General features: G+C 65.2%; 1 protein-coding gene across 2 annotated transcripts in view; it reads right to left on the bottom strand.

Annotated features, from left to right (window-relative positions):
- BRD3 (bromodomain containing 3) overlaps nucleotides 1–17,625 on the bottom strand; it is a 33,354-nt gene extending 15,729 nt beyond the window's left edge. The window contains exons 1-5 of one of the 2 annotated variants that reach the window (XM_036854888.1): nucleotides 17,521–17,625; nucleotides 2,857–3,185; nucleotides 1,877–2,014; nucleotides 1,140–1,287; nucleotides 163–377 (exon numbers count right to left, since the gene is read on the bottom strand). In XM_036854888.1, coding sequence (XP_036710783.1) covers nucleotides 163–377; nucleotides 1,140–1,287; nucleotides 1,877–2,014; nucleotides 2,857–3,069 — 714 coding nt within the window. In that variant the 5' untranslated portion in view covers nucleotides 3,070–3,185; nucleotides 17,521–17,625. Of the gene's footprint in view, nucleotides 1–162; nucleotides 378–1,139; nucleotides 1,288–1,876; nucleotides 2,015–2,856; nucleotides 3,186–14,505; nucleotides 15,188–17,520 lie in introns of those variants that run through there. The other variant, XM_036854889.1, reaches the window with a different exon arrangement.
- Between the last annotated feature and the right edge of the window lie 1,112 nt (nucleotides 17,626–18,737).

The raw sequence follows: 18,737 nt of genomic DNA, 5'->3' as shown, positions 1-18,737 counted from the left end.
GGAACCGCGGCCCACCTCACGGGCGTGGCGGGGGAGGGGACCCGTCCAAAGTCACATACGCCCAACGCCCGACGAGCGGTCGGTGCCAGGGGAAAGCGGCGGAGCGCCCTCCTGCCCGCCCCACACCTGCCTGCGTCCAGGACGCCCCCGGGGGAAGCTCACCTTGACAACGGGCGGCGTGGGAGGGACCACGGGGATGATGGGCGTCGCGGGAGGGGGCGGGGCGGCAGCCGGGGGGACAGGGGCCGACGTGACGTTTGCAGTGATGGTTGGCACAGGGGTGGCAGCGATGACGGGCGTCTGGGAGACCGTGGGGGGGACGCTCTGGAAGGGGGTTGCCGGGGAGACAGAGGACACGGCCGCCACTTGCTGCGTACCTTGAGGACAAAGGAAAGGAGGCTGAACTGACCCGGCTCTACCAGCGATGCTTCTGGACGCTGCCGGGACCATCCCCTCCAGCCAGAGCCCGCCGGGTGCCAGCAGAGCCCCTCCTGCCGAGACCCTGGCCCTCATCATGGCTGCCTCCGTGGTCTGAATGAGTGAGCCAGGACAAGGTGCACAGCCCGGTAGGAAGAGCCAGGGGGTTGACTCGGGTTCCACAGGCAACCAGCCTCAGCCCCGTCTGTAAGTGTGGAACACCCTGGCCTCTCTGGAGGGCTGGGTCGCCCAGAAGCTCACCGTCGGGATCCACCTCTGTTCCAGGTTCCCGGACCAGGTGAGGTCACCCACCCCCGGGCTCCCCGTGCTGACCCTGACCCCCACCGCTCCCTGACAGGTCACAGAGAACACAAAGCACGCTGAAGAGGCAGATTCCTCGGAGGGGACAAAGGGACAGTGTGGCTTCCAGAAGCGGTGTCCTCAGAGCTGGGGGGTGGCGGGGTGGGAGAGGGGCAGCGCGGGGACACAGCAGGAGCACGACCCCTGCCCGGACCCAGGCTCCAAGGCAGGCGGCAGCAAGGTCACCAGGCCTGCAGGCCGCACACACAGCAGAGGCCCGGCTCCCGGAGCTCTGATCATCACTGACCCAACTTGCAGACGGGAAAACTGAGCCCAGAGGGACCCTCAGAAGATACACTGTCATCGGCACCCTGCCCGCCTGCCAGAGGTGGAGAGAAGGACTTCACGATCCACCCCTTTACCTGCACTCTGGGCTCCCGAAGCTGGCTTCCGGCCTTTGCCCTTTGGAGCAGGGGGTAATAACTCAACTTCCTCCTGGGGCATCTGGGCCACTTTCTGGAGAAAAATTTTCTCTAAGGCTTGGGCCATGAGCACTATGTCATCTGTGGGCTGAAGACACAGGAGAAGCAAGGTTACCCGCTAGAAAGGAGCCGTGTGTCTGCAGCAGACAAACACATGGTGGTTGCTCAAGAAAAAACATTTATTTAGAAAGCTGTGAAGGGATGTGGCGGGGCAGGAGGGAGGCAAAAAGAATATATTTTAACGTGGAAACTCTTGGAAGAATTCAAAAAACACAAAGGATAAAAACCACCCTTTATCCCAGCACACGAAGGAAAAAAGGTCCAAGCGTGTGGACGTTTTAAAGCGTTTGGTATACATCGACGCCCTCTGAAAAGGCTGTTCTAATGTTCCCTCCTCCGAGCAGGGGACGGGGGGGGGGGGGGGGGGGGGGGGAGGGCTGTCCACACACAAGGCGACCGCTCAAACGCGTGGCCTGTGGGACCCGCACAAGGGGATCGCGGCCAGACAAGGGCTGAGCACGAGGCTGGGACGCACCCTGGGCCTGTCTGAGAGCTGCTGCAAAGCGCCCAGCCCGGCGGGCACCGGCCAACCCCAGGCTGGTCCTCCACCCCAGGCCTCCCCAGGCCGGGGGCAGCTCACAGGGGCGTGTAGGGCCCACGCCACACCGTCTTCTTACCTTGTTATAAATATAACAATTTGTAAACATGGTGTTGAAGTCCTGCATACATTCACTCGCGCTCCAATAATAATTATTCTCCAGTCTCTTCTTAATAGTCCCCATATCCATGGGGTTTTTTATTATCTTATGGTAATCCTAAGAAAGAGATTTTCAGCAGTGTTACTGTTGGATTCAAATTCATGACGACTTTCGCGATTCCCAAGCACAGAGATCGTGCAGGAGACAGTCTTCTCGGGGAGCTGGGTACTGGGGCTGGACCCAAGTTTCTGTTCACCTGAAGGCAGGTGGGTGTGAGGTCTGGGGCGAGCGCTCGGCCAGCATAATCCCTGCCAAGCCTCTGGCCTGAGCAGGGTTCTGTGTGGGCGCACAGACCCGCAGGGCTGGGGCAGAGCCCAGAGCTGTTCTAGGCTCCGGAGGTGGGGCTGAGCCCCCTCCCCAGATTCCAAACTTCACCTGGGGGCCCGCAGTGCCCGGGGGCCAAGCTGGCCCAGGACCCAGGCCGCCAAGTGCTAGCCCAGGGCTTCCCCTCGCAGGACTCAGGGGCTCTCTATTCGGGTCCAAAAGAGAAAGCCGTCGGATGGTCAGGTCGGCACCGGGCATGCAGCTGGGGCGCTATCCCTGGGAAAGTGGGCCGCACCCCTCTCGAGCACAGGGTTTCAGGTGTGGACGCGTCATTCCGCAGGACAGTGCCGGGCACAGGATGAAGACACAGGTGAGCCTCTAGCCCCATCGCCGGCTCCCCCTCCATCCACCCACAGGCCACGGGTTCTCCCCGCTTCCTGCACCCGGGCGGCCGCCCTCCATTCCCCCACTCGCCTAAGTATCCCCTCTGCTCCTCGGTCATTGTGGGTCCTGAGCTGTGCCTGGCTTATCAGGACCAGCCGCCTCCAGGCACCATCTCTGCCAAGGCCAGGGGGGCCGTCCTCCCAGGAGTCGGGGCCGCGGAGGGGCAGGGGCGGCGGGTGGGGGCCACTCACGGGCAGGTTCAGCTTGATGGCGTCCACGGGCTGGTAGAAGGGCCAAGCGAACTGGTGTTTCCAGAGCGTCTTCACCACCACGTTCTGCATGTACTGCAGCTGGTTGGTCTTGCGGCCGGGCTTGGCGGGGTTGGAGACCTCTGGCGGGGGCGGGTTCACGGGGCCCGGGACCGCCGGGATCCCCGCGGGGGTGACCGTCGTCGTGGTGGACATCCTCCGGCTGCTCGCTCACTGGCCGTCACGGCAGCAGCAGCTCGGCGAGGCCCTGGCTTCCGCTGTGCTCCCCGCCGAGGTGCGACATCCCATGTCTGGGCCCAGTCAGGCAGCACCTGCGGGGGAGGAGGGACGGCAGGGAATGGCCGGTCACCCCAGGCCCCGCGGCCTCGCCCGGGTCCCCGAGCACAGCCGTGCGGTCATGTGAGGCCACGTCGGTGCACTCCCCCCGGTCAGGCCAACCCTCACCTGTCAGAGAGCCGCTCTCCCACTGCTGCCCTCAGGCTGGGGCAGGGAGAGACACAGGTGACGGGACAGAATGCCAGCAGGTGCCACCTGGGTAGGCGGGGAGGCGGCCGTCCAGGTGGGGGCCACTGTTGGCTCACTGCCCCCCAGCCGCCTGCCTGCGGGGCACTGACTCTACACTGTTCTTGACCGTGGCAACTTTTTAAGGAATGATCCACACGTAGAGAGCTACGACGTGGACCCAATGGCCGAGCCGGGCCGGCAGAACGTGCGTGGAACCACGCGTGGCACACAGGGCCAGGGCCCTTTGAGTGAGGCCACCGATGGAGGTTCTAATGTAACCATGAGAACGGGCTCTGGTTTGTGATGGTGGCTGGGCTGTGACAAGGCCGGCCCTCGGCCAATCGGGGGGTGGGGTGGGGGGTGGGAGAAGGCGATGGGAGCCTGCAGCCTCAGCGAGTGAGGGGCTGCAGGACCACACCCCGACTCTCGGAATGTTCTCTGAGTGTGGAGCTGGGAAGGAAGCAGCCGCCGCTGCCCCACACGTGTCACCAGGAGACCGACTATACCAAGAAAAATGTTGTGCAGTAAAGGGTGAACGGGCCGCCCCCAGTATCAAAACCCCACCACGTCTTGGGAGGAAGTCGGTGGCCCCAATGTCACTTGAGGACGCAGAACGCGCTGGGGGCTGCATACGAAACCTGGACCCGGGCGGCATCTGTGCACGCTGCTACCCCGTAGGTGTTTATGTGCACCTGTCACGGATTGAGCCGGGTTGGGCTGGATGGCAGGGCCCGCCCGGGGGCCAGGCTTCGGGGAGGACAGAGCAGTGCGTGTCGGCCGCTGGAAGCATGCCCTGTACGACTTGCAAAAGCAGATTGTTAAAACTTGGGAGAGTTTTCGAGCTGGCTGACAGCTGTCCTGCCGGCAGCCTGCTCTGCCACGTGGGCGTGTTTACACCACGGTCATCAGCACGAAGTACAGACCAGGGCCCCCCCGTGCCGGCTTGTTAAATAAACCCCAGCCAGTGCCTCCTCAGCGCCCCCCGACCAAGAGGGAAGAAGACACAAAACAGACGTCGGGCATATCTCGCCCACCGAGCAAACCTGCCCCGCTCGCCCGCCCTGCCTTGGAGGAATGCTCTGGAACACCCCTAGGGGCCCCACCTGCCCGCCATCCTGGGGGCCTGCAGCTCCTCTCCTCCACGCTCTCCCCAGGCGAGCGGGCGCCTCTCACGCACCCCCATCTTGCCAACCCGGGGCAGCGCCCTGGCCCCCCAGGGCAGCTCCGTAGGGAGGGCGGCCGTGCCTGCCGGGCTGGTGGCACTGAGGCTGCAACGCACCACCGGACGGAAAGGCGCCGAAGTTCTCACCCTTGACACCTCGCTGCCCCACCCCCAGCAGGTCTGACCCCGTCTGGCCCAGCAGCGCCGCCTCCTGCTGGGGACTCTGCAAACCTCCCACTGGCCTGCCCGCCCCTCAATGGCGTGCCCTACACGGGGCTCCTGTCCAAACCAGCACTCCTGTCCCGCTCTGGCCAGTGACTCGTCTCCCTGTCCTGGCTGCTGTGGCTACGCAGGCCCGCACCCTCCTTCTCCTCCTCTGGCTCCTTTGCCCCAACGCCACCACCTGCCAGGGCCTCCCGGACCCTCCCGGACCCTGGGCAGCTCAGGGGTGCAGAGCAGATGCCGGGGCCAGGCTCCTGTTCGCAATCCCAGCTCTGCCCTTTGCCAGCCATGGGATCTGGTCCCCCTGTGTCCCCACAGGGCTCTGTGAGACTAAAGGGATCCAACACAGAGCACTCAGGTCAGTGCTGCACGCATACCAATCGCCGCACGGTCCTGCCGTGACGGCTGCGGCGGCTCCCTACGTGGGGGGACCCGGGATCCGTGAGGGAAGGATGCACCCTGTTCCTGCCAGCCCCCCACCCTGGGCCTAGATGCCGGCCCGGTGCACCGCGGGCCGCCAGATATGGGGCGGGTGGGCAGGTGCCCAGTACCTGGCGCCGCTGCTGCACGGTCCAGGGGGCAGGGAATGGGCGGGACACAGCACACCGGCCTCCTCCGAGCACAGGGACAGACGGACACAGCTCTCTGCAGGGACGTGCTGGGGCTGCCGTCAGGACCCTCGGCCTGGGCTCTGCCGGGCCTCCCTCTTCTGACCGATGACCAACTACCCCACAGCCGCGGCTAAGCAGGAAGCCGGCCCCCGCGGCAAACGCCGGACACACCCCCATCGTGGGGTGAGCACCCAGGGGCTGCGAGGCAGAGCCGGGGGCTCCCAGGCTACGTGGCTAAGCTCTGAGCCCAGGGCCTGGCCCGGCACACGCCCACCGAATGCCAGCGTTCACCCCAGGCCACAGGGAGTCCCGAGGTGTGGAAACACTTGGGACCCCAGCAGGGTCTGTGAGGTCTAGAGGGGACACGTGCACAAGGTGCTGGATGCCCCACGGCCTGGGGGACGGCACGCGGCAATGGGACCTCCCCCTCTCTGCAAACAGGAATGTTGCCCCCAGCACCTCCACTGGAACGAGGCGGGGGGGCCCCCCATGCACTCAGAACCCTGCAGGAACGTGCGGATGACCGCGGGGGTCGTGGTGTCCCCCGTCAGGTGGTGCCACATAGCACCCCCTACGGTGGAGGCAGGCGCCTGTCTTGTCCTCTGTCCCCAGCAGCCTGGGCACCAGCTCGACAGGGAGGAAGGAAGGGCAGCTAGAGCGTAAGAGGTTGGGGGGCACCCCCCTCCCCAAGCCCCTTCCATCCCAGGAGCCAGGACCCACCTCCTGGGAAGGGCTGCGTGGCTGGGGAGGAGACTGGCAAGGGACAGCCGGGGCACTTGGGCATGACCCTCTCCGGTGGGACATACAATCGCACAGGTCGCCCCGCGCTGTCCCCTCTGGGGTGGCAGGTGGAGTGAAGCGGCCACGCAGCTCCCTGCTGGGGCACAGCCTTCACTCCTTCACACGGAGCCCAGACCTCAGGGCCGGCACGTCCGGGGCAAGCGGAGCCGCAGCGGGAGCCTGGCCTTGCCTCTCCCGCAATCCCACAGACCCGGCAGCGACCCCGCGGAAACCAGACCCCGGCTGAGCATGGACGGGAATGCAGAAGGCCACACGCCGCCTCGCGACGTTCCCACGAGGGGCAGGAAGATGACGGAGGTCCCCGGCACTCAGGACCTCACACCCACAGCATACGGTCCCCAAGGCTGCTTTCTCCCTTTCTGTTTGCGTTTCTGAACCGGTGGATTTTTTTTTTCTTTTTAAGAATGTGTTACTTTTGTAAAAAAAAAAAGCATAAAGGGATTTCTCTTTTGGAAAAATGCACAAACATGGCCAAGCATCTCAGAGCTCGTTTCCCTTCCTCTGGGGTCTGGGGACACGGCCCCGGAGTCTGGGGACCGGCCAGGCAGCCCCGTGTGCTCCGTCCAGGGGAAATCCGGGGGCCGCAATGACCCTGAAGTCTTGGCTCGCCCTCGGCAGGGGCACCACTGGGAGGCGCGGTCGGCCACCCCCGCGTCGCCCGGAAGGCCGAGAAATCCCCCCAGCGCCCACCTGTCGGGGCAGCAGAGGGACGAGGATGGATGCCAAGGGTGCCGCCCATGCTCCCCGCCGCCAGCAGCTGTGCTGTCCGTCAGCCTCCCGGTCTGGGCGGGGGTCAGCGCCACATTCTGAGACCGGAAGGCACAGGCTGCTTCCAGAGAGAAGCTGGAACTTAAACAGTCTACCAGCTGACCCTCTCACAGGGCTCAGCCCCGAACCGACATCAGTAACGGATAAGAGGTGCGGAGGGACGTGGGGTTTGAAACGACAGGAGGGGAGACCGCGGGGGAGTCCCCCACTACCCGCGCCCGGGGTCCCCCGGCCGCACAGGAACAGACTCTCACCGTGCTTCTTGGAGAAGCACCAAGAAGTACACTGGGGGGTCGGCCACGGCCAAGAGCCCTTCAAACCTCTGCTGAGGGTGAGACGCCATGCGATCCTCTGAGGTCAATGACCAGGCCTGTCGCACAGATGACAAAGCTGGGGCTCCTCCACCCCGGGGCTGTTTCCTGAGCCCACCCACATGGAGACTCGGGGACATAAGCCCAGGACCCCGCGCCTCCCCGACCTGGCTCCTGGCATACGCGGGTGACATGGGGTGAGAGGAGGAGCCAGGCGGCTAAGGAACCAGATGGCCCCACTGCAACCGACGGCAAGGCCACCCGGCGAGCCCTGGGGGCAGGCACAGGCCAGCAGTGCCCCTCCAAGTCCCTGGTATGATCCTAACTTCCAGCCAGAGATGCAAGGAGGGCCCCAGACACGAGGACCACACAGAAGGGGAGCGGGGAGTGCCCCCTTGGGTCTGCCACACCGGGGTTCAAATCCCAGCTCCCCTCCTGGCTGAGCCCCGGCAGCATGGCCATCAGCTGTCTAGTGCCCCCAACGCAGCCCCACGGATGGAGGCATGGCTCCCCACCCACGAGGACGTGGGAGGCCAGGGACGTCACTGACAGTGGTTAGAGAGCTGGGTGACACTGGCCCCTCGGGTGGAAAAAAGAAGGTGCCCGTGGTTCCCAAGCCACGTGGGGAGGGGCCACAGCAAAGGGACAGGGACAGAGCCCGAGGGTCCCTGGATACACACCTCTGCGTGCCATGAAGACACAATGAAGTCACACTTGGGATGGACCCAGCCTATGGAATGGGATGGACCCGTTTAAAACACAAATGCAGCTTCCCACTTCTCCCAGCCGCCACGTCCCAGCGGACCAGGAGCAGGCCGTCACTCTCCTCCCGACTCCACGTGGTCCTGGCAGGGAACCACAGGCCACCCAGCCGAGCCGCCCTGGCCGGAGCCGGGGAGCCGGGCAGGAGACGACAGAGGTGCAGACAGAGGCGGCCTGTCCTACGGAGCACGAGGAAGTGCCCTGCTCCTCCCCACGGCTCCTCCCAGGCCTGTCCCCTCCCGGCGGGCACTGGCCCCTCGGGTGGTCTCCTCGGCCCAGCAGGCCTCGGCTCCATGTGCGAAGACAGGCCGTGCCAGGCCCCACCCAGGACAGAGGCCTGGTCACCCTGCCCACCAGGCCTCACCAGCTGGGGACCCAAAGTTGCCATGGGGGCCTCCAGACCTCCTCCTCGAGGGAATCCCAGTGGGATGCCCACAAGCCCCCAAATCGAGAGAAACAAGGCAAATTCAGAGCGGGGGGTGGGTACCAGAAGGGTCCGGCCCGTTCCCATGTTCCAAGCCATTGAGGCTGGGCGGGGAGGGGCCACAGAAGGAGCAGACAGAAGGTCCGGCTGGGACCCCACCCCGGGTTCCCCAGTCAGCCCATGGCACCCAGAGCTCACGGGTGGCACACCAGCTCAGGCTCTCACCACACTGTCGAGTTGCCCCCTGGGGGTGGAGGCAAAGCCCCCACAGACGCCCACCCTCCTGGGACAGCCCGTGAGCCCCGGGGACACCTGATGTCCCCTCACTCCAGCACTAGGACACGAGCAGGCATCGCCCGCCGGGAATGGGGGGAGCAAACACCGCCACCCGGCCTCATGGGACAGGCCAGAGCCTGACAGCTGCTCTCCCCGAGCCAGGCATGTCCTGAGTGAACCTTTTGGGTCTCAGAACCCAGCGAGTGCACCATTCCGTGGGGCGGGGGGGGAGGGGGTCTCCCAGAGACACCCCCAGCCCCCTGGGTCTGAGATAACATACTAAATCAGACACGACACTCTGCAGGGAAACATACCAACAACGTTCAGTCTAAGAGTAAAAAAGGACCACAGACAGCCTTGTATCAGCTGTCAAGGGTCAGCTCTCATCGCAAAAGAATCAGGAGAAAAGCTCACCCCCCAGACTAGCATTCTGGGGTCACAGCTGGAACGGAGGAAGGCGGCCCATCACGGGGGTCGGATTCTCCGCCCAGCCCGGGACCCCTCCCGGCCCCCACGTGGCCCGGAGGGAGGACGGCTGGGGCGGGCGAGGTGGTGGCGCCCGACCCCAGCGCCTGTGCCCTGGGCCAGTTTGTGAGAAACACCTGCCGGGCGGTGAGGCCAGAGGCATTTACTTCAACACTGTCTCTCTGACCATCTTTGGGATCCAATGTCAACGCTTTGGGGGTGACGGTGGTGCTGTGGCTTTTTATAACTCTTAAAAAGCCCTTGTCTTTTAGACGTGGGTACCAAACGCCTTACGAAGGAAATGCGCCTGGAGCTTCCTTCGTGATAACGGGGAGGTGGGAAGGGGGTTGAAACGAGCAGGGGTCTGGCGGAGACAGGACAGAGCACGAGTGCTCATGGCAGAAGCTGAGCACCCTGGGGGCCTCTACTGTCTCTCGACTGGCCACACTGGAAAGCCCCTACCCCACCACAAGGAAGAGGGTGACCCCCCCTTTGTCTGGGTGCTCAGGACCCTGCGCTGCCCACCACCACAGCAACAGCGAGATTTGGGGGACATGACCCTGCTCCCCGTGCCTCCCTCGCCTGGCAGGGAAAAGGACTACAGGTGGGGGGATGGGGGGAGATGGACTCAGGCAGGATAACCCGGGACCGGGTGGGGCAGTGCAGGTGACAGAGCCCAGCGCCCTAAACCCAGACGTATAAAACCCGCAAGCTACCAAGTCTCCCCTTCACCACCCGCCAGCCCCCAGCGGCACGGGGGTGTCTCATCTCCTGGGGGCAAAGATGTGCAGCCCGACCTCACCGGCGTCACAGCCCAGCGGGCCCGCTCCACACCAGCCGGGCTGGGAACCAGCCTTCTAGGAGGTGGGGTTCGGAAAGGAGCCTGGAGGATCCGCTGGCCCGGCTGGCGGTGTGCACCGCGCGGGGACACCCGGGCTGAGGGCAGGGATGGGGCCCCACTCCTCAGAGGGGAAACCGAGGCTCGGAGAATCCCCCCCCACCCCCACCTCCGGGGGCTGCCCGATGGGGCGGGAGGCGGCACCACAAACAGGGCGAAGGTCAGAGTGAAGACAACCTTCCCTCGAAGCGAGAGGATCTGAAACCGCCCAGAGAGGAAATGCTCAGACAAACCACAAAAGCCCTTGAACAGCAAGAGAAAACCCAGAGATGGGGGTTCTGGCGGGATCCTGAAGAAGCGTCCAGAAAGCCAAACGGCCGGCCAGCGGCAGGCGGGGGACACTGGCCGGTCACCCCACCCTCCAGAGTCACACATGCGCCACTCCATGAGGGACTGAGCTGGACACACCTGGCTGCAGACTGGGGGAGGGGGACCCGAGTGTCCCCGGCTCTGGGGCAGGCGGACCCGGAGGTCAAGGCCATCTCCCCGCCCCTGGATTCATCCTCTGGGACCCACCTCATTCCTCCCTGGGGAACTGGAATCCGAAATAAAATGCAGAGAACCAGCCCCTGTAGGCTCGCTCAGCCCAGAGAGACACATCAGAAGAGCCTGGACACCAAGGCTATTTGGGGTCCTGGACAAACAAGGAGAGACTGGCGACCTCTGTCCAGGTGCCACTGTGGGAAACACCCTGAAAACGCAGCAGCAGCAGCTCCGGCCCTCCCACCACAGACAGGACCACAGCAGGCAGAGGAGGGCACTCCTGGGCAGCCTGGACCCCGACGGGTGTCGGGGGGATGCTGGAAGGAGGGGGCCGGACAGAAGGGCAGAAAGAGCCTCACTCACCAGCATCAGGGGAAGGACCTCCAGCCACGGGGGCGGGGATGAGGCCGGGGGTCAGAGGAGGAGGCGGGCGGAGGGGGCCCTCAGGAGGCTCCTAGGTCGGAGGGCGTTGGGCCTGAAGGGGGAAGTCCTGAGCCACGTTCAGGAAGGAGGGGGGCTTGTGGGGGGTGCTGACATTCAGAGGTAGGAAAAAAGCCGGGGAGAGACTCCTCCATCCTGGGGGGGGCGGGGGAAGGGCAGGGCCTGCGCTCCCTCCGCCTTCCCTCTTGCCCTGCTCAGACCCACCGGCCCTGCCGGCAACGAGAACGGCCTTCCTGAGTCGGGTGACTCAGGGGTCAGGTGAGGCAGGTACCCCTGGGGGGCCCCACGCTACACGGCCCCGACTCCCCGGGCCCCATCCTGGCGTCAGTGGGGGTCACGTGGGCTCCACTTTCCAGGTGGGGGAGCGGAGGCTCAGAGGTCAAGGGGCACGAGGCCATCCAGTCAGAAGCAGAGCCAGGTTGTGAGCAAGGCCGTCCACCCTACCCCAAAGACTCCTCCACCTGACCTCCCTGGTGGCATGGTGGTTAAGAATCTGCCTGCCAATGCAGAGGACACGGGTTTGAGCCCTGATCCGGGAAGATCCCACATGCCGTGGAGCAACTAAACCCGTGCACCACAGCTACTGAGTCTGTGCTCTAGAGCCCGTGTGCCACAACTACGGAGCCCGTGTGCCAGAACTACTGAGCCTGCGCTCTAGAGCCCACGAGTCACAACTACTGAAGCCCGCGTGCCTAGAGCCCGTGCTCCGCAACAAGAGAAGCCACCGTGATGAGAAGCCCGTGCGCAGCAACGAAGACCCAACGCAGCCAAAAATAAATAAATAAAACAAATAAATTTATTAAAAAAAGAGACTCCCTCACCGCCTCCCAGAGCTCCTGCGACAATCCCGCAGAGACAGGGGGCGGCGAGCTGCAGGAAGGGGCCAGGGCGCCGCCCCAGCTCCTCTGCCTCCGGGCAGCCGGGCCTCAGGAAACAGGATCCGTGCAGGCAGGGTCGGCTTCAGTGACAGACGGAGCCAACTGCCTCCTCCCGTGGGGCCCCAGGGGACGTTAGGTGGGCGAGCGGGGGCCCTCCGCACACTGGGCCCTGCTGGCCACCACCTCCCGCCCACCCCCGCCCGGGCAGGGAGCAGTGCCACCACGGCTGCCCCCGAAGGGGCTCTGCCTGGAGCGCCTTGGCCCCGACCAGGGCCCCAAGCCCACCGCTGGTCTGGATCACTCCTGCTCCCCACCGGCAAGGGACCCCATCAGTCCCACGGAACGTCTGCGGCACCCCGAGGTCTACGGGGCGTCCTAAGGCACCCGGTCTGGCCCACTGAGGGGCCAGCAGCCATGGTCCCCTTCCTGACGCCACCGTGTCCTCCCGGCTCTGCACCCCCGGCACCCAAGCACCTAAGGCTCCTTCTCAATCCAGTTTTCCCTGACGCCCCACGTGTCTCCCCAGCCCGCCAGCCCCCTCGGGGAAGCCAGCCTCTGAAGGTTTCCTTTCCGGCCAGAACGTCGGCCTCACCGTGGACCCGAGATACCGGCTCTGGTGGGCGTCGCCAGCCCTGCTGAGTGGGGCTCGCTGCTCACGGCGGGGGTCAGGCCAGCCACCCCCCCTCACCTCTGTCCCCTCCCACCTTTCAATCAACCTACCCTAAAGAAAAACCTACTGAAAAAACCACAAGGAGCTGCTGTACCAGCGGTGTGTGATGTGTGTGTGTGGGGCGGGGGGCATGTAAAGCTCCACGGGGCTTCTGGGAGGGGGGTGAGGGACCCACCACTCGAAGGGGAACGTCCTCAGGGGACACAGTGAGTGAGGACAGCGTGGCCGGCGCCACACTTTGTCTTGGAGAGGGAAAGGGGGGACCATCCTCTCTGGGTCAGTCGGTCCCACAAAGGATGCTAGAGGTCAGGCGGTCACATGCACTTAAGGGGCGACCCGGCCCTGCGAGCACCAAGGCTCGGCGTGCTGTCATCACCCACGGGGGGTGTTCTGTGCCCGTCCCAACAGAACACCCCCCATTCAACGCCCGACGCCTGTGCATTAGCAAGCCCGAAAACCCCGAGCCAGGCATTGTATCCCAGACCAGACCGAGGAAATGGCTGTCCCCCCCAGGTCCCTCTCAAGCTGAGACCCCAGGGAGAAGCCCTCGGAAGGAAGCTCTGACCCCATCACCCCGCCTAACAAATGGGACGTGAGGCGGAGAGGGCCTGGGAGGCCACGGAGCCCAGAGGCACAGCGGCAGGGGAGCAGGCTGGGAGCCCCCGACCACTGCCGGGTCCTGATGTAGAGGGGCAGCCAGCCCTCCCCACCCCTCACCCTAGCTGCCCCTCGGGGTCAGCGGCAGGACGGGTAGCCCGCCGGTGCCAGCCCAGAGCGGGGCCGAGGACGGGATGGTCCAGCCTCGGTAAACCAGGGTCCGAGTTCGGCTCTCACCTCCCCCACCCTGCCCAACACAAACACATTCCCCGGGTGCCCGCGCCTTTCCAGGACAGCCGGTGCTCCCACGGGAGGGCTGTCCGGAGTCTGGAAGCCCTGGAGAGGGACCGGCACGCATTCCGAGCACAGGGAGGCGGCCCTGCCCCAGCAACTAGCACCAGGCTGAGCTCAGGCTCCCAAGGGCCGGGCACCCTGGCCCGCTGTCGCTGGGACGTTTCCCACAGCCCAAGGGCTCGCGTGCTTACCGAGTGCATCCTGCTGCCTCTCCCAGCCTGCGAGGCGTTGGGGGGGGGGGTCTGTCATCCCAGGGGACAGTCACACGGTCACTGGTGTCTCCCCACCCCAGACCTACAGCGGCCCGGCCAGGACAGCCTGGTGGCAGCTAAGACAACAGAGCACAGGGTGGGTGTGTGCCTTATCTGGGGTGCACAGCCAGCAGGGCCCCAGCTCTTAACAAGCAGCCTCCAGCACCGGGCTGGCACCACCACGGCTCTGCCCGACGGCGCAAGCGGGCTTGGAGCTGGGCAGCGCCCCGTTCCTGCCTTTCCTTTTCCTTTGTACCCGAGTTTCATCCCTGAGACACCGTCAGGCCAGGCTGCCCCCAAGCTCTTCCTCCTCCTGATAATGCGTCACGAGGGTCCAGCCACACGACACGCATTCGGCCTCACAGGAGGCGAGGACATTCCTGCCCCCATGTACCGGGGACCTCGACGGGGACCCTGGAGCCCCAGCTCCTCACGACGGTTTGGCACCTGTGACACAGGTACCCCCAGCCCTCCCGATCACACTCCTGAACATCGCTGTGGAAACGCTGTCCCATGGGTCACCAAGCCCAGCTTCCAGCACTGGCAGAAAAACCCCACTGGGGCACCTGAAGCCACCCCCCCACCCCCGCACCCCAAGTGGCAGTTCCCAAGCAGCGGCGAAAGGACTCTCCCAGGCACCTCGTTACCTTCTGGTGAACTCTCCCAGTACTGCAGCAGTGAGGGAGGGGGGCTTCCCCCCACATGCACCTGCCGGCTCTAACTCGAGGTTATAAAGGCCCTAAAAAGGAGTTAGGTTGAGAACTGATTCTCCTGTGGGATAGTTAAAACCTGGCAAAAAAAATAAACACTCACCCACAGCACCGACACAGCAGAGCCTCCGGCCTCTGGACAGACATCCCCACACAGGTAACCGTCATCTCCGCTCCAGATCCAGAAAGTGACGCTTTGCCTTTAAGAGGCCCGTGCTTCTCTGAGGCAGGACCACAGGCACCCGGAGCAGGGGTGCAGGTGCCAAAGGGATTCACAATGTGCGGGGCGGGGGCGGGGTGGGCTGGCTGAGGAGGTGCAACAAGCCACTCACCACCTGGGCACCTACCAGCACCCCCGAGCCAAGCACACCGGGCCGCTGCGCGCTGCTCTGACACCTGCTGAAACCGGGGGGCAGAGCCTCGGGTGGGACGGAGGGTGGGCCCCCAAGCAGGGGCTCCCCTGACAAGTTCCCAGCAGGCAGGTATACAGCAAGCAGAATGCTGCTTTCTGCCACAATTCACTAAAGTCTCCTTCGGAAGCAAGGAATGCTGACTAGATACTGACCTGCTAATGCAGGGTCTGTGGGCCCTGCCTGGGGGTTCCGTCGCTTTACAGCTAGACCATCACGTGGGGAGACGGGAAAGGCGGACCAGGCTCCTCACCCACCCACACGACCGCCCCGAAAATCCAGCGACCTGCAGAGAGGCTTGAAGCAAGCGGCCAGGTGCAGCCGCTCGCTCGGGGGCGGTGGGCCCCCCACTCCCGACCCGGCCCAGCTCCCCCTGGACCCACTGGATGAGAGCCGCTCTCCCGAGGAGAACAGGGCCCACCAGCGGCGGACGGAGAGCCAGGCACACGCTGGAGCCGGACCGCGGAGGTGGCCTGCTGGTCCCGAACCAACCAATGCACTCGGGGCCGCGGCCAGCACTCCCCAGGGAAAGCTCTGCCGCCGAGAACCAGGAAATGGCCGTGCACCTCGCCGCTTGCCCGGCGCAGGGCTCGGGCAGCTGGCAACTCGCCAGCCTGGAGGAAGAGGGCGCAGGAGGAGCCGCCGGCTGCGGCGGGCGGTAGGCGGTTCGCTTTTTACTCCGCCACCACCCCCCACTTTCACTTTCTGCCCGTGACCGCTCTGCTGGGCCAGGCAGGCAGGAGCAGAATATTTACAAATCCTCTCCCTTTATTCAGAGCTCACTTCCCAAGCACGCGCGGGCTGTGGTGGAGAGAAAGCAATTACTCCACTTTCTAAAAACAAAACAAAAATTGACCTGGTGCTGCCCATCCCTCCTCCCCGGACGTCCCCGTGGCAGGGCTGGGACTGGATCGAAGCTTCTGAGAAGCTGCTTGGGGCGGGATTCCAGAGTCCTGGGGCCCCCGAGGTTACCAGAAAGGTCAAAGCGAAATGGCCCACACCGCCCGCCCCAGATGCCGTGTGCCCTATCTCTCCCGATCTGTAACCACCAGCACACATCAAGGCCTCAAGACAGAAAAGGGCAAACACAGAGCTTTATTTGCAAATGAGAGGCCGCACTCAGGGCTGCCAGAGGACGGAGGGAGGGAGGCGGGGAGGGAGGGAGGGAGAGAAGGAGGTCCCTAACTCCTGAGTACTCAGCCTTGCACGGGTTCAGGCCTTTTCTTGATACCCTTGAAAGCCAACTACTCCCCCAGGAAACATGCCGCCCAGTTAACTTTGCGTAGATTTCAGGATCTCCCCAGGGCCACTCCATGGACCCAGGAAAAGAACCCCCATTTTAAAGAAAGAGTCAGGAAGAAAGCCTACAAAAGCAGGATCAAAAAAGAAAAACAAACAAACAAAAACTTTCTTCTTCTTCACTTGGCGCGGGGGGGCACGAGGAGGAGGGGCCAGAGCGACTCCTTCATTTGCTTGCCTTCCGCCCTCCAACCAGTTTGCCCACTGATACCCAATAACACCTGCCCCTTAACTCTGCAGCCACAACCAAGGGAACACACGGGGGCAGCCCCAGTTATGCACTTCTGGGTAGAAAGCTTTCAGCCAAAATGAAGGATCGCAGGATAATCAGGGTCTGGGCCCAATGGCGGGAACCCTCAGGATGGACCACGGTACCGCCCCACGTGGGTCTCCAGGCGGACCGGTTCCGTGCCCCCACTTTCATCTTTCCAAAACTGCCCCCTAGCCCCGAGGAAAGGAGGCGGCCCAAGACCTCCACCCCGGCCTGCCCCCGGATGAGCAAGCGGTGGAGGAAGAGGACCCTCCGAGCCCCAGCTTTATTCACGGGGAGCCCACGAGGGCCGGGGGGCCGTGTGAGGTTTGGGGTGAGCATTTCTCCCCGACGGGCTTGTGCCGTGCTGTCAGGCCGCGGCCCACACTGAGTGGGAAGGAGGGCACGCACCCCCGCTCCTCCAGCAACTCGACCTCGCCCGGATTAAGCGCTTTTCGGGCTGATTTCAAAACGGGAACTGGGTCTCCTCTTGGCCGGGCTGCAACGACCCAGCAACTCCAAAGGGCTCAAAGTCAGCTCGGGCCCCTAACTCTGGAGAAAGCGGCCTCCACGCCACGCCGCCCGCTCCCGGGCCCGGCCTCGCCCCCCGCCCCGGCCGCGGCGACGGCCCCCGCGCGAGCCCCGCGGCCAGGAGCCAGGGCGGGCGGGACGGGCGCGGGGAAAGGGGAGCGGGGAAAGTGGCGCCGAAGCGCACCTTTCCCTCCACGTCCGCCCCGATCCCCCCCTTCGAAAAATGGCGGGCGGAGGAAAGGGGGAAAAAAATCCTTTCCGTGAGGGAGGGCGCGCGGGAGGCCGCTGGCGCGGGGCGCGCGGGCCGTGCCAACGCCGGGCTGCGCGCCCCGGCCGCGGCGACGCCCCCGAGCCCGGGACGCGGGCGGCCAGGAGGGCGCGGGCGGAGGGGAGGGGGCCTGCGCCACCGCCGCCGCCGCCGTCGCGACCCCGGGCCGCCGCCGCGCTTTGTTGCATCGTGGCCGCGCACAAAGGCGGAGACGGCGACGGCGGCCCGGGCGCCCGGCTCCCCGGACGCGCCGGTGGCCTGCGCGGGGCGTACGGGGCCGCGCTCCCCGCCCCGCCCGGCCCGCCGCCACCCGCGCCGCCCGCCGCCCCGCGCGCGCAAGGAAGCAAGAGAAAGGCGTACTTGGCCTCGGCGGCTCCGGCGGCCGTCCCCTCCCGGCCCGCGCGGCCGGCTCCTCTTTGGCTCGCCGGCCCCGGCAGCATAATAGACGCGCCGGAGCCGAGCAGGGCTCATGCGCTGCGCCGCGGCGCCTGGCGGGAGTCGTAGTCCGCGGCCGGGCCCGCGCCGGGGCCGCCCAGGGGAGGCCGTGGCGCGCGGACTACATGTCCCGGCCCCGCCGGCGCCGCGCCCCGCCCCGCCCCGCGCGCCCCCGCCCGCCGCCCGCCGCCCGCCCCGCCCCGCCGACCCGGCCGCGAGCTGGCCCGGGCCGGGGCGCGCGCGGGGGCGGGGCGCGGCGCCAGCGGCGACTCGGGGACCCGGCGCGGCCCTGCCGCGCGCCCTCCCGCGCAAGGGACGTGCGCCTCTGGGCGTATTTCCTGGTGCTCGGGGAGGCGCGCAAAACGCGGGAGAGCGGCCCGTGCTCGCCCGCCGCTGCCGCCCGCACCGGAGGACCCCGGAGTCCGGGGGGCCGCCCTCGAACCTCGGGCGCGCACGGTCTGGGCGGCGCGTACCTGCCGGGCGCCCATGTTTGTAAACAAACCGCGTGCCTAATTAGCCTGGCGGGGGCGCGCGCAGGAGGGCCGGGGCGGGGCGTCGGCGCGCGCGCAGGGGCGGCCCCGCCCGGGGAGGAGTCTCGCTCGGTCGCGCCCCTATCTACCTACCTCCCCCAACCCCCAACCTCCCGTTCCCACGTCAGGCCAGGGCCTGGGCGCCCGAGTTCGCTGTCGTGGGAGAGGGCGCCAAGTCCCAGGAGCTGGCAAAGAGCAGGGGATGTTCCCGGCTCTCCCCGGAGACCTGGCCCCCCAGCCTCTTTTCCCATCTGCCCAGTGAGGGGCAGGAATGAGATCAAAGGTCCCTAGCCTGAGGTTCCAGCAGTGGGCCACAAACGTAAAAACTGGGGACTCTGGCCCTTTTTCTGTATTTTTGAAAGGTTCAGCTCGTGGACACGTTTCAGATCTTATTTTCAGTGGCAGTTTCTCCTGTGTACACATTAAGTTTTTATCCAGCTGTAACTTGAGGTGGACGCACGTTGTGTATATTAAACCCCCATAAAAAGTCAAAAACAAAACAAGTTTTCCTTGGTACCCACTGAACCTGCCAACTACAAGGTCGAGTTTCCTCGTGTGGGCTGAACCCCTCCCAAGCCTCTGGGGTCACTGGGTTTATTTTAGGTTGAGCAA

The sequence above is a fragment of the Balaenoptera musculus genome, chromosome 6 (genome assembly GCF_009873245.2).
Source record: "Balaenoptera musculus isolate JJ_BM4_2016_0621 chromosome 6, mBalMus1.pri.v3, whole genome shotgun sequence".
Classification (NCBI taxonomy): domain Eukaryota; kingdom Metazoa; phylum Chordata; class Mammalia; order Artiodactyla; family Balaenopteridae; genus Balaenoptera; species Balaenoptera musculus.
The sequence above is the reverse complement of the archived record's forward strand: the minus strand, read 5'-3'. Positions and strand labels throughout refer to the sequence as shown.